The sequence below is a fragment of the Rhinolophus sinicus genome, chromosome 14 (assembly GCF_057876585.1).
Source record: "Rhinolophus sinicus isolate RSI-liver-muscle chromosome 14, RSI-T2T, whole genome shotgun sequence".
NCBI lineage: Eukaryota > Metazoa > Chordata > Mammalia > Chiroptera > Rhinolophidae > Rhinolophus > Rhinolophus sinicus.
In genome coordinates, this window is record NC_142514.1 from 182,800,239 (window position 1) to 182,813,677 (window position 13,439).

General features: G+C 60.0%; 2 protein-coding genes across 8 annotated transcripts in view; one reads left to right on the plus strand and one right to left on the minus strand.

The window, feature by feature from the left end:
• On the plus strand, nucleotides 1-11,386 carry SCYL1 (SCY1 like pseudokinase 1). Of its 4 annotated transcripts, none has more exons than XM_019737811.3 (18): nucleotides 1-200; nucleotides 554-694; nucleotides 862-984; nucleotides 1,065-1,291; nucleotides 1,710-1,800; nucleotides 1,877-2,032; nucleotides 4,291-4,449; nucleotides 5,304-5,411; nucleotides 6,098-6,211; nucleotides 7,880-8,035; nucleotides 8,594-8,782; nucleotides 8,903-8,978; nucleotides 9,255-9,419; nucleotides 9,641-9,783; nucleotides 10,469-10,540; nucleotides 10,632-10,844; nucleotides 10,921-10,994; nucleotides 11,122-11,386. In XM_019737811.3, the coding sequence occupies exons 1-17, from the start codon at nucleotides 90-92 to the stop codon at nucleotides 10,963-10,965; spliced, it is 2,289 nt and encodes a 762-aa protein (XP_019593370.2). In that variant the 5' UTR covers nucleotides 1-89; the 3' UTR covers nucleotides 10,966-10,994; nucleotides 11,122-11,386. The 4 variants fall into 4 exon arrangements, with proteins under 4 accessions (XP_019593370.2, XP_019593369.2, XP_019593368.2 ...); XM_019737810.3 differs by having other exon boundaries at nucleotides 10,472-10,540; nucleotides 10,940-10,994; XM_019737809.3 differs by having other exon boundaries at nucleotides 4-200; nucleotides 10,940-10,994.
• Nucleotides 11,239-13,439, minus strand: part of LTBP3 (latent transforming growth factor beta binding protein 3) — an 18,057-nt gene continuing 15,856 nt past the window's right edge. For 3 of the 4 annotated variants that reach the window (XM_074336678.2, XM_074336679.2, XM_019737808.3), the window contains 7 exons: nucleotides 13,173-13,301; nucleotides 12,943-13,080; nucleotides 12,711-12,851; nucleotides 12,402-12,563; nucleotides 12,228-12,308; nucleotides 12,013-12,144; nucleotides 11,239-11,901 (listed from right to left, as the gene is read on the minus strand). In XM_074336678.2, the coding sequence (XP_074192779.1) occupies nucleotides 11,750-11,901; nucleotides 12,013-12,144; nucleotides 12,228-12,308; nucleotides 12,402-12,563; nucleotides 12,711-12,851; nucleotides 12,943-13,080; nucleotides 13,173-13,301 (935 nt within the window). In that variant the 3' untranslated portion in view covers nucleotides 11,239-11,749. The remainder of the gene's footprint in view (nucleotides 11,902-12,012; nucleotides 12,145-12,227; nucleotides 12,309-12,401; nucleotides 12,564-12,710; nucleotides 12,852-12,942; nucleotides 13,081-13,172; nucleotides 13,302-13,439) is intronic. The other variant, XM_074336677.2, reaches the window with a different exon arrangement.

The window sequence follows — 13,439 nt, forward strand, 5'->3', positions numbered from 1 at the left end:
CAGACTCCGCCCTCGCCCCGCCCCGCCCCGGCTCGGGCGGCCAAGGACCGGGAGCGGAGGGGCCAGAGCCCGCGGCGGCGGCGGCGACGATGTGGTTTTTTGCCCGGGATCCGGTCCGGGACTTCCCGTTCGAGCTCAGCCCGGACCCCGCTGACGGAAGCCCGCCGGGGCCCTGGGCCCTGCACAGCGGCCGCAAGAAGGTGAGCGCTGCCCAGCTCCGCAGGCCGCGGGCCGACCTCGGCCTTGCCTAGTTAGCGCCGCCGGCTCCGCCGCGTCGCGCCCCGCCTGACGTGGCTGCGGAGCCTTCGAGTCAACGGGCCGGGGGAGGGGGACGAGCAGTGCCGACGTGGCGGGCGGAAGGACCGAGAGACCGACAGGCAGACGGAACCGGGGTCACGTGGGCCCGGCTCAGTACCTAAGGTCTGACATGGGGAGAGACCCAGCTGGGAGACCTTTCCTTCAGGCACTAAACCGCTCTGGGGGTCATTTCGGAGCTGGAGTAGTCAGCCCGGGGCCCGCGCCACACTCCTGAGGTCCCTCTGCTCTCCCCCAGGCCACGGGCAGCCCGGTGTCCATCTTCGTGTATGATGTGAAGCCCGGCGCGGAAGAGCAGACCCAGGTGGCCAAAGCTGCCTTCAAGCGCCTCAAAACTCTCCGGCACCCCAACATTCTGGCCTACATCGATGGGCTGGAGGTACCTGCTGCCCAGTCTGCCTCAACTCTGCCCCTCACTTTCTCCCAGCTTCCACCCCTTTGTCTCAGCACCCCCAGATTTGTTTCCGCTGTCCACCTCTCTCCCCATCATGTCTCACCTCCCCCCTTTCCCCACCCTGCCCTGATATCCCCATGTCCCCTCTTTAGACAGATAAATGCCTCCACGTTGTGACAGAGGCTGTGACTCCGCTGGGAGTGTACCTCAAGGCACGCATGGAAGCTGGTGGCCTGAAGGAACTGGAGCTCTCCTGGGGGCTGCACCAGATCGTGGTGAGGTGGGGGGCAGTGGTGATGAGACCAGGGGTGGGGGGCTTCAGGTACTGGGGTGTGATGGCTCCTTCTGCCCCCAGAAAGCCCTCAGCTTCCTGGTCAACGACTGCAACCTCATCCACAACAATGTCTGTATGGCCGCTGTGTTTGTGGACCGCGCCGGCGAGTGGAAGCTTGGAGGCCTGGATTACATGTACTCGGCCCAGGGCAATGGTGGCGGACCCCCCAGCAAGGGGATCCCCGAGCTTGAGCACTATGACCCCCCGGAGTTGGCTGATAGCGGTGGCAAAGCAGTCAGAGAGAAGTGGTGGGTGACTGGGGGTGACATGTCCCAACCTGCTCTGTTCTGGAAGCCCTGCAGCCTCAAGACCCCTAGAGGAGCTAGTCCCCTGCTGCCTGGCTGGGGAGGGAATCAGAGTCCTCCGGCTGGGACTCCTCTGCTCCCGGCATCCTCAGGGAGGTGGGGCGGGATCAACAGGCTTTTTGGGTTTGGTGGTTCTGAATTTGCAAGTTGTGTGACTTGGGACAGATGTCCTTACTTCGCTGAGCCTGTTTCTTTATCTGTCAAATGGGACTCATGAAACCTGCTTATTGGGCTGATTGGAGGAGCAGCAGAGGGACACAGCCCAGGGTCTGCCATGCAGTATGTGGCTGGTGCCCAAGGCAGGTTCTAGGCCTGGGCCGGTAGGAGGCAGGGCCTTGAGCACCTCTGGTCACTGTCTCAGGTCAGCTGACATGTGGCGCTTGGGTTGCCTCATCTGGGAAGTCTTCAATGGACCCCTACCTCGGGCCGCCGCCCTGCGCAACCCTGGGAAGGTGAGTGTGTGGCCCAAGCCCTGCGCCTCACTGCCAGCCAACCAGGCCTGCCCCGACACTGACCCTTCTCCCACAGATCCCCAAATCGCTGGTGCCCCATTACTGTGAGCTGGTCGGAGCCAACCCCAAGATGCGTCCCAACCCAGCGCGCTTCCTGCAGAACTGCCGAGCACCTGGTGGCTTCATGAACAACCGCTTCGTGGAGACCAACCTCTTCCTGGAAGAGATTCAGGTGAGCTCCCTCCCCCGCCACACGCTGGGCTTTGGGCCTGTGTTCCTCGCCCCTGTTCCCCCTCCCCACAACTTTGCAGGCTCCCTCATGGTTAGATCTTTGTAGACAGGCATGGACTGTGGGTTCAGCTAGGCTCTCTGGGTTCCAACCCTGGCTCCTGCTCTTACTGCTGTGTGACTTCCCTTGGCTGAAGCTCAGGCCTAATAATAATACCTACCACCAAGGAGCGTGGAGAGGAGTCAGTGAGTTGAAAGAGCATAGTGTAGTGTCTGGCACGTAGGTGCTTAGTGACTGCATTTGGCACGCCATCAACTCCACACATACTTTCTGGCCTCGTCCCTGATGTGTGCTGGGCCCAGTACTGGGCTGCACTGAGGGGAGAAAGGAATCAGACCCAGATCCCTGGCCTCAGGGATCTATCAGGGAGTAAATGGACCAGGTCCCCACCTTGGGAACTCTTGTTGGGGGAGAGGGACAGAAAACACAGAAATGAGGAAATGTGGGCTCCCTGGGATGAGGATACATGCCAGGAAGGTACTCAGGGAAGGACACTGTGAAAGGTGACATTTGAGCTGAGACCTGAAGTGCATGAAGGTGGGATGGGGATGGGAACTGGAAAAGGGTGTCCCAGACAAACGGAACAGTCAATGGAAAGATGGTGAGGAGAGAGACTTTGGCTTAACCTCTTTGAACCTCCGTGTTCATATCTGTCTAATGGGGTTGACAGTAGTATCTGTTGGCCCATAGGGTTGTCATAGGGGATGAAGGAGGGAGGCTGTGCTCTGACCTGGCCCTGTGTGGGGCACACAGAGAGATGACTGAGAATCTGGGAGGAGTGACAGGCACTTCCACAGACCGTGATGCTCTTTGGAATCTTGCATGACTCAGATGGGAGCTGGGAGGGCCTTGGGCGGATGGGAGCCTGAGCTGTGTCTTGAAGAAGTGCTGGAATTCTTATCACATGGCTGGCTCTGCCAGGCTGCCCTTCTTAATATGTGCCCGGAGGAAATAGGCTGTTTCTGTCAAGTTGCAAGAGAATGCAGGAGGGCAGTGCACAGGGGGCCCCTCTTCCTGTCATTGGATGGAGACAACCCAGCTGTGACTCTCTCAATGTGTGACCTTGGATGTGGTTTGGCTTTTCTCTGGGCCTTGGCTTCCCCTGAGCCCTGCTGCCAGAGCACTGAGCCTGTCTCCCATGTTGGATTGAGCCGCTGAAGAACCAACCAGGTCGCCCTCCTCCCCAGCCAGAGGCCGCCTCTTCTGGGCTAGGCAGCGGCTGTGGAGGTGAGGATACAGCAGAGAGCACAGGAACCTTGGAATCATACTGGACTGAGTTAGAATCCCTGCCTGGCCACTCTTGGCAGGTGACATTGAGCCTCAGCCTCCCTGTCTGTAAATGGAATGACAACACCTCTTCACAGGGTGTAGCAGAGGTGCCAGGCCACTGAGTCAAACCCTCCCGTGACCACTTCTTAGCTGTGTGACTTTGGACAAGCTGCTTGCCCTCTCTGTGCCTCAGTGTCCTTGTTGCAGTAAATGTATATTACATCGGTACATACCTCATAAAGCTGTGAGGAGGATTATTTAATCTGTGTAAAGATTTTACCATGTAACCCTGCCTGGCACGTAGTCCTCAGGTTATGTGAGTTGTGGGTATTATGGCCTCTGAGAGGTTAGGAGGACCAAAGGAGACTTTGAGTTGACAACCTGGCTGGTTTGGACCTAGTGAGTGGTTTGGGCTCTGCTGTCCCACAGCCTGCCGTGAACCCCACCCAGTGTGGGGGTGCAGGTGTGCCTGACCTGGCCAGGGCCAGGAGAAAAGAGCAAGCCCCTTCACCTCTCTGAGCCTCAGTTTCCTTATCTGTGTGATGAGGTTAGTGGTACTCACATTTTGGGCTGTCTTGAGGAATAGAGGTAATGCTGACAGAGGGCCTGATCCCCCTGGTAGCTGCTTCCCTAGCAACAGGTCAGGTGGCAGTGATGAGAATGACACTCACCACCTGACTGAGCACCTATGGTGTGCTGGGCACTGCTGGCAGCTGGGAAGTAGTATAGTTATCATCCCAATTTACAGGTGCAGGAACTTGCCCAAGGTCACAAGGCTGATAGATGGGAGAGGGGATTTCAACCCAGGCCGTTGGGCTCACAAGCTTAAGTTCTCCTTCAGGCTGGGGTGACCCCCTGTCCTTGCCTGTGGTTGGGGAGGGCCGTGACCAGGCTGACTTCCTCTTCCTTGTATCCTGTCCTCGCTCCCCCAGATCAAAGAGCCGGCTGAGAAGCAAAAGTTCTTCCAGGAGCTGAGCAAGAGCCTAGACTCCTTCCCCGAGGATTTCTGCCGGCACAAAGTGCTACCCCAGCTGCTGACTGCCTTCGAGTTTGGCAATGCAGGGGCCGTGGTCCTTACACCCCTCTTCAAGGTGAGCAGGGCCAGGGCCTCAGTGAGGGGAGACGAGCAAGGCTGGGAGCTCCAGGAACTGTGGGAGCCAGCCAGCCCTGTGGAACCATCCTGGGGAGGGACAGCTTGGTGAGGGCAGACCCGAGCCCACGTGAGAACTTGGCTTTCTGCCGACACCCTGGTGGTTTAGCCAGCCAGGGCCACCTGACCAGCTGGCAGGAGGCTGGGGGGACCTCTTGTCCTTGGAGAAGGGAAACCCTCTACCTCCAAATTTCTTTTTCCAAAGGCCCCTTGTTTCCGATCCCTCAGCCCTTCCTCCATTTCCCCCAGACAGCCCTCCTGGACTGCCCTGTGTTCCCGTCCCAGTTCCCAGGAACCAGGGGATCACCTGCTCACCACCTCACTTTCCATCCTTGGCACTTGACCACTTGGCACTGAGCTTTCCTGCCTGCTAGGGGATTCCTCAGACCCCCGTCCACCCTTAGCTGGGTATCTGCCATTCCCCTTCTGCCCACCCTGGACTTGGCATGGGGAAGTGGAGAAGACAGCAAGCAAATCCTGCATCACTGGGAAGCCCCAGAAAGCGTAGGCAGAATTCTGTGCACGTGTGTGCGTGTGGCAGGCGGCCGCCTGGTTATAGGAGGGATGCGGCGCCTTTGTCGGCCTCCTGAGCGAGGCTTGACCTAAACAGGTTAAGGGCAGGGCTAGCTGAGCTGGAGCATGGCGCAGGGGCTGCTGAGGAAGTGCCTGTGCCCCCGCCACCACCCCATTCCCACCCTGGGAGATCAGCAGGGAGCCTGGGGAGCTTCAATGAGCCTAGTGGCTTCGCTCATCCTGTGGTTGTAGCTGAGCCCCTCTTCCTGCTCCTCCTCTCAGGTGGGCAAGTTCCTCAGCGCCGAGGAGTATCAGCAGAAGATCATCCCCGTTGTGGTCAAGATGTTCTCCTCCACCGACCGGGCCATGCGCATCCGCCTCCTCCAGCAGGTAGGGGCCCCGGCCAGGCCCTGACCCCTGCCCTGACACCCAAACCCCTGCCCAAACATACACACAGGTAGGGACCAGTGAGATGAGCTCTCGGGAAGTGGAGACAATCACAGCGCTCACTGGCAGCTTTGGGAACGCCCAGCCTGCCCAGGCTACAGGCTCAAATGCCCCTCAGTCTCCTGGCTCAGCTGCTCTAGAGTGGGGACGGTGTCTCTTCTGCCAACCCCAGGGCAGCTGGGAGCATCAGACAGGACTGATGGGATCGAGGGTGGGGCCCCTTGTGAACCAGGAAGTATCTAGTGGCTCCCAGGTATCATTCCGTCTCCAACTGCCAAATGCACCAGCCCTCCTCACGACAGTTGTCTGGGCAGGGGTGATGCCCCCTCTTCCAGAAGAGGCCATGGAGGGTCTGAGAGGGGGCGTGACACAGTCGGCCTGCTGAGCAGGGCCAGAGGCCAAGCCCTCTGTTCCCAGTCCCTGGCTCTTCCCAGCACCCTCCTGACCTATTCTAACCCCTCCGTGCGGGCTTGAGGCCAGACAGAGGCCAGATGCATGGTGGGGGCTCAGGAGACTGGCCTGGCCAGCCAGTGCCTGCCAGGTAGGGGAATTAAGCCACAAATGGTCCCATGGTGTGGTGGGAGGTGGAGGGGCTGACTGAGTTTTCACGCCCCACACCTGGGCCACAGATGGAGCAGTTCATCCAATACCTTGATGAGCCAACAGTCAACACCCAGATTTTTCCCCACGTCGTGCATGGCTTCCTGGACACCAACCCTGCCATCCGGGAGCAGACTGTCAAGGTGGGTGTGGCCAGGCCCAGAGTGGCCACCCCTGGTTTTCCAAGGGTTGAAGGGGTCTTACTGTAACCAGGACACAAGTCTTGGTTGACCTCTGTCGGTGAGCAGGTTGTGGGAAGGGCAGGAACCGTCCTGCATGTGGGTCCAGGCTGCAAGTGGGTGCAGCTCAGCAGCTGGTGGGGGAGCAGACACTGGCTGAGCCCCTCTCTGGGATGCAGTATTCATAGGCCGACCAAGCTCCCTGCTCTCACAGAACTTCTTTTGAGGGGCCAGGGAGTGGGTTTGGCAGACAATAAACAGAATTAGAAAATATGTATTATGTTAGAAAGTGAGAGAGTGTGAAGAGAAGGATTTCCAGTTTTAGAAACAGTGATGAGGGAAGACCTTGCTGACGAGGTGTCATTTAAGGAACAGAGGGGAGGGATTGAGCTATATGGAGATCTAGAGGAAATGTGCTCCTTGCAGAAGGAACAAACAGCATGTACAAAGGTCCTGAGACTGGCCTGTGCCCGAAGTGTAGAAGTAGCAGCAAGAGGGTTAGTGTGATTGAAAGGGCATGGGTGTGGGAGGTGGAGTCTGAGAGGTAATGGTGGGGTTGGGGGCCGAGGCCCCGTAGGCTGTGGCAGGGACCTGATTTGCTGGGAGCCACTGAGGGACTGAGCTGAGCACTGCCCTGGTCTGACTTGTTTTTAAAGAATCGCTGTGTTTCTGTGTGGAGAATTGGCTCTCAGATCAAGGGTGGAAGCTGGCATACTGTTAGGGGCTGTTGTAGTGGCCCAGGTGAGAGGTGACAGTGGCTCACATGTGCGTGGTAGCAGCAGGTGAAGAGAAGGGGCCACATTCCGAAGGTGAAGCCAACGGTATTCGCTGCTGGATAGATGTGGAATCAAGGGGTTTCTGCAGCTTTTAGCCTGAGCCACTGGAAGGTTAAGTAGCTGTTTACTGAGAAGACGGAGGAATGTGTGCGGGAGGAGTTGGGTGCAGTCTTGGCCATGTCTGTGAGACAGCCGGGTGGAGATGTCGGGTCTGGTTGTGCGTGTGCAGTTTAGGGAAGGAGTCGGGGCTAGAGGTGCATATCTGGGTGTTGTCACCTAACAGGCATAGCAAGGCATGGAAGGGGTGAGATCACCTAGGGTGAGGTGTGAAAGAGAAGGGGCCTGAGGAGTAACTTGGGGGGTCTGAACAGTAAGAGCTCAGCCAAAGGAGACGGAAAGGGCAGCCGGCGAGGTCAGAGGAGAACCAGGAGACGGTGGTGTCCTGGCAGATGAGGAACTGAAGTTTCAAGGAGGGAGAGCTCGGGAATGTCAGCTGCTGAGGGCTCAAGTTTGGTGAGGATGGAGAATTGGCCATTGGGTTTATCAACGTGGAGGTCACTGCGGACCTCAACCCAAGGCAATTGGTAGAGAGTGTGTGGGGGCTGAAATCTGAGTAGAGTGCACGCAAGAGAGAGCAGATGAGAGAGATGGGAGACAGTGCAGATACACTTTGGAGGTTTTGCTGTTAAGGGCATAGAGAAACGGGGGTCTCCTTCCTCAGCATTCTGGGTAGGGACCAAGACCGTGTTCGGAGGTAGGTGTGGGAGGGCTTTGGCGGGTGTCCTCGGCACCCTCCCAGGCAGCCACTCCTGCGTGTGGCCCTTGGCCCACAGTTTCCACTGTGCCCGCCCTGCAGTCCATGCTGCTCCTGGCCCCGAAGCTGAACGAGGCCAACCTGAACGTGGAGCTGATGAAGCACTTCGCGCGGCTGCAGGCCAAGGACGAGCAGGGCCCCATCCGCTGCAACACCACCGTCTGCCTGGGCAAAATCGGCTCCTACCTCAGTGCCAGCGTGAGTGCCCCACACAGGTGCTGGCCGTTCTGTCATTGTTACAGAACCACAGCCTCCTCCAGGACCAGGCCTCCTTGTGTGTGGGCTGTTGTCCTCCCTGAGACCTAGGCCGTGGGCACTCCCAACCCGTGTCTGAGGGGTGGATTGAGTGGCACCAGGTGACACAGCCAGTAGCTGGGAACTGAACCCAGGACGGCTTGAGCCCACGGTATGTGTGTATCCTCTCAGCCAACATTTGTACATTCTGACGCCTGCAGTGCCCAGAAAGTAAACAGGAATGAATGAATTGGGTCAGTGGGACAGATGGGAGGGGAGGCACAGGTCCCAGCCCCAGGGCAGCTGCTGCTCTGTCCCTGTCACTGTGAGGCAGCGTGAGCCCAATCATCTGGGACAAAGCCAAGATCCAGAGTTTCCAGTCCATTCTCCCCCTTTGATAGGGATTAACACATTTTTCATACTTGGGGGGCCCTGGCCTCTGCTCTGGGAAGTGAGGCCTGGCAGTTCTGGGCCCCAGGACTGAGCCTACACTCAGGAGCCCTCTCCCCTTCCCCACCCCAGACCAGACACAGGGTCCTCACCTCTGCCTTCAGCCGGGCCACTAAGGACCCATTTGCACCATCCCGGGTCGCGGGCGTCCTGGGCTTCGCTGCCACCCATAACCTCTATTCAATGAGTGACTGCGCCCACAAGATCCTGCCTGTGCTCTGTGGCCTCACGGTGGATCCCGAGAAATCGGTGCGGGACCAGGTGAGGCACAGCTGGGGCCTGGCCCTGGAGCTGGGGCACTAGGGGATGCAGGGCCCACGCTGGCCTGGTGGGCTCCCAGGAACCCTGGAGGCCCCATCTCTGCCCCTTGCTATCCCACAGGCCTTCAAGGCCATCCGAAGCTTCCTGTCCAAACTGGAGTCTGTGTCAGAGGACCCCACCCAGCTGGCCGAAGTGGGTGAGTGGCCCACATTCATATGTTCCCTCTTCCTCCTGCCACATCCTTCCTTGACTGTCACCTGTCGTGGACCCCTTCCACCTCACTGGAAGCTGGAAGAACCCCAGAGAGCAGACTTGACAGCACCCCTACCCCCCATCTTATAGATGGGAGAACACAGGCCTGGAGAAGGGGGCTCACTACAGGCTGCTCTGTTTCGGTTACTGCCGTCCTATCACCTTCCCCATGGATGCCTGAGGTGTCTTATACCTGTCTCTCTCCCTGGTCACTGCCTAGAAAAGGACGTCCATGCCGCCTCCAGTCCTGGAATGGGAGGAGCCGCAGCAAGCTGGGCAGGCTGGGCTGTGACAGGGGTCTCCTCGCTCACCTCCAAGTTGATCCGTGCACACCCCACAGCTACCCCGGCTGAGACCAATGTCCCCCAGAGACCCGTGCCCGAGGGTGAGTGTCCCCAACTGGCTGAATCAGTGACTGAGGGCTTGGGGGTGCTGGCATCCAAGATCTGTTATGATAAGGCTCTCCCTGGGGTCATGATGGGGACATAGGGGATGGGATAGGGTCTCATCCCCTGTGAGCTCCGCCCGCACCCCACAACCTCTGCCCTATTCTGAGACTTTCCTGGGAACCAGTGTGTGGGAACTCAGTGAGCCTCTGCTCCTCAGGACTTCCTGCCCCGGCCCCCGCCCCTGTCCCTGCCACACCCGTGACCTCAGGCCACTGGGAGACACAAGAGGAGGATAAGGACACAGCAGAGGACAGCAGTGCTGCGGACAGATGGGATGACGAAGACTGGGGCAGCTTAGAGGTGAGTGGGCTGAGGGGGCCTCCCCAAGAGACCTCAGCTCAAAGGTCATAGGCGGCCATTCACAGAGCTCGTGTGGGCTTGGCTGGAGTCAGGCTTGCCCTCATCTGCACAGCATCCCCGCTGAGGAGGCATCGGGAGGTGACCATTTATACCAGAGCTGGCAGCCGAACCCCCACTCAACTCCAGGGGCCCCTGGGAGCAGGTGCTGGTTTGGGCAGCGCACTGATCTTCCTCCTCCGCTTCCACTCTGTCCCTCTGCCACCTGCTCCAATGCCTTGCCAGCCGCAGTGGTCAGCAAGGAAAGGCCACTCACAGGCCTAGAACCAGACCAGTCCTCCCTGGAGGCTGGGCTCAGGACTGGCTGAGGATGGAGTGGGGCTGTCCTGCAGGAAATCGTAAAGCTCTGGGCCCAATTTCCCCACCTGGCTGACAGCAGGCTCTGGCCCCCCGAGGCTGTGCAAAGGGGTGTGGAACTCGAGATCGCATTCCCAGCCTCATGGAGCAGTGATGGTGGGCTAGGTTCAGTGGGTCCACTTTATAGATGGGAAGCAGGGTCCTCAGGAGCAAATGAGATGGAAAGCAGAAGGAAAGGGCGGAGCCCATGGCTGGGAAGGGGCTGGGGCCTTCCTCGCCCTTTTGGGTAGGGGTAGGGGGGCTTATGGTCATGCTTTTCTTCCTACTGCAGCAGGAGGCTGAGTCTGTATTAGCCCAGCAGGACGACTGGAGTCCCGCGAGCCAAGCCAGCCGTGCTGGGCAGGTGAGCTGGGTGGGACAGGGTGTATGTATACATGGAAAGTGGGGCCTGGCCCCTCCCTCCCTGTCTGATGCTACCTCCCCCTTTGCTGCAGCCCATGAACCCCAACCACAAGTCCCCCGAGTCAGATTGGAGCGGCTGGGAAGCTGAGGGCTCATGGGAGCAGGACTTGCAGGAGCCTAGCCCCCAGGAGCCACCCCCTGAGGGCACACGGCTGGCCAGCGAGTATAACTGGAGTGGACAGGAGCCCAGTGACAAAGGCGACCCCTTTGCTGCCCTGTCAGCACGTCGGGAGACTGGCACACAGGTACTGGGCGCCAGTCCAGTGGGAGGGTGCAGACCTGGGGTGGGCATCCGCTGGGAGCTGGCCTCCACTCCAGCAGCCCCTGCTTCCCTTTTCAGCCAAGACCCGACTCGTGGGGCGATGACAACTGGGAGGGCCTAGAAACCGAGAGCCGTAAGTGCTTCCCTGAGAGGGCTGATGACGAGAACACTCCCCATCCCATCCCTCCAGCAGGCATGGCTGGGAAGCTGAGCCCAGGTCATCCTGATGCCCTTATCCTGCCTCCCCTTCCCGTTCCCAGGGCAGGTGAAGGCTGAGCTGGCCCGCAAGAAGCGCGAGGAGCGTCGCAAGGAGATGGAGGCCAAACGCGCTGAGAAGAAGGCAGCTAAGGGACCCATGAAGCTGGGGACTCGGAAGCTGGACTGAACCTTTGGTGTGGGTGCTTCCCGGCCACGGAGAGCAGGCCCCGCGGATGTATTTATTGTACAAACCATGCGAGCCCGGCCAGCCCGGCCAGGCACATCTCATGTGTACATAATCAGAGCCACAATAAATTCTATTTCACACCCCCTGTGCTGGGCTCAGTTTAGCTCCTCCGAGAAGGCTGAGGTCTGGCGCTGCCCTGTGGAGTTTGCACCCACTATGGAGGTGAACATCAATTTGCTTTGAAAGCCAAGAGTAAAGAGGCACAATCTGATTTATCAGTTTCTAGGAAACACCCTCTGGGAGGAAGGACTGCAGCGCCCAGGAGACCCAATATCCGCTTGTAAACCAGCTGTAGCCCGATGGGCATCTTCGGGACACGGGGCTCTGGAAGGGGCCTATGGGCCAGAAGAGTATCTGGGTCGGAGCCCCGAGTCCTGGCAGAAGCGAGAGGCTGAGTTCGTCCCAGCGCTGGGTGATCACCAAGGTCCGGGCCCAGGGCGGTGTCAGCGGCGGCGCTGGGGCACACAGGCCCCGTGCGGGCGGCTGCGCGCATAGCCGTTTTTGCAGACGCAGCGGAAAGAACCGCTCGTGTTCACACAGCGCTCACTCTTGCACAGCAGCCCGCGCTGGTTCAGCTCTCTGCACTCGTCTATGTCTGGAGGTGGGGGTGGGGGTGACAGGTGTGGACTTAGCGACGGCGCCAGAGCCGTGCTTCTGAGCCCTCAGGCCCCCGTCCCCACCGCGGATCGGTCCCCTTGGCGCTTACCCACGCAGCGTGCGCGGGAGGCGTCAAGTTGGAAACCGCCGGGACACTCGCACACAGCGCCACCTGGCCGCGGAACGCAGCGGCCGCTCACACAGCGGCACTCGTCCGAATCCTCCTCGGAGCTGTCCTCTTCTGAGCCGCCCGGGAGAACACAGACGTCATCACTGCCCCCAGCGATGGCCGCACTACACTCTGTCCCTTCCCACTACACTCACCTCTGGGGGGCTTCCCCAGCAGCAGGGGGCTTGAGTCCCAGAAGGAATTGCTCTCACTCTGCGACGTCGGGCACTGGGACCCTGGGAGGGGCCAGTCAGTGATCAGCGTGGTGGATACACGGGACTCCCGCCCCCATACCCTTCTCTGAGCCAACCCTTCCCTGGCCGGCTCACCGGCACCGCGCGGCAGGCACGGGCGGCATTGGGCGCCCCAACCGCGGCCCTGGCGACAGCAGCAGTCCTCGAAGGTGAGGGTGGGCCCAGCCAGGGGGCCCGCGCACATGCCGTCCTCTCCACGCTGGCCCCAGCACACATCCCGCCGCTCCGGCGCACGCTCTGCGAAGGGGGAGCCAGCGTCAGGGAGGAGCCCAAAGCAAGGACTGCCCGTCTGCGCTCCAACCCATCAGCACAGAGGCTGCACCCCCAAAACTCCAAATGGCAGACAGGGCCCTGGAGTTGGCCCCGGATGACCCTTGCCCTCACCCGCCGGGCTCTCGGGGAGCTGACAGTCGCGGCCGGAGGGCCCAGGCACCCAGGGCGGGCGGCACTCGCAGCGGTAGGAGCCCGGGAGGTTCACGCAGCGACCAGGCCGGCAGGTAGTTGGGTCCTGGCACTCGTCCACGTCTACGGGCAGGAGGATGGGCGGGGGTGGTCACAGCTCGGCCTGGGCCCCTGCCCTCTTCTTGTTTCCCCAGCTAGCAGGCCCTGGCCTCACCCATCTCCTCCGGACTCAGACACTGGCGCTGCGCTGGGCTGTACTCCGCCGGGGGCGTGCAGGCGCAGCGGTAGCCGCCGCGCGTGTTCTCACACACTCCGTTTCGGCAGTTGGATTCGTCCAAGCACTCGTCCACGTCTGGAGGAAAAGCGCGATTGGGAGCAACCAGCCGGGAGTTGTGCGTATCTCCCAGCCGCTTTCCCACGGCCGCCCGGGCCGACTGCACTCACCCACGCACTCCAGCAGGTTCCCATCGTAGTAGAAGCCTTGCTTGCAATAGCACTCATAGCCCGGCTGCGTATTTACGCACTTGCCCTCCTTGCAGATTTCCGCCCCGAACAATATGCACTCGTCGATGTCTGCGGAGTGACAAACATTGGGCGCCCAGCGGCCTCTACCTGCAGGGCCACTGAGGTCCGGCAAGCCCAGAACATGTGAGTGGGGGGTTCGGCGGGACCCAAGCAAACTAAGTGGGAGAGGTTTTTCCTGAGGCGACT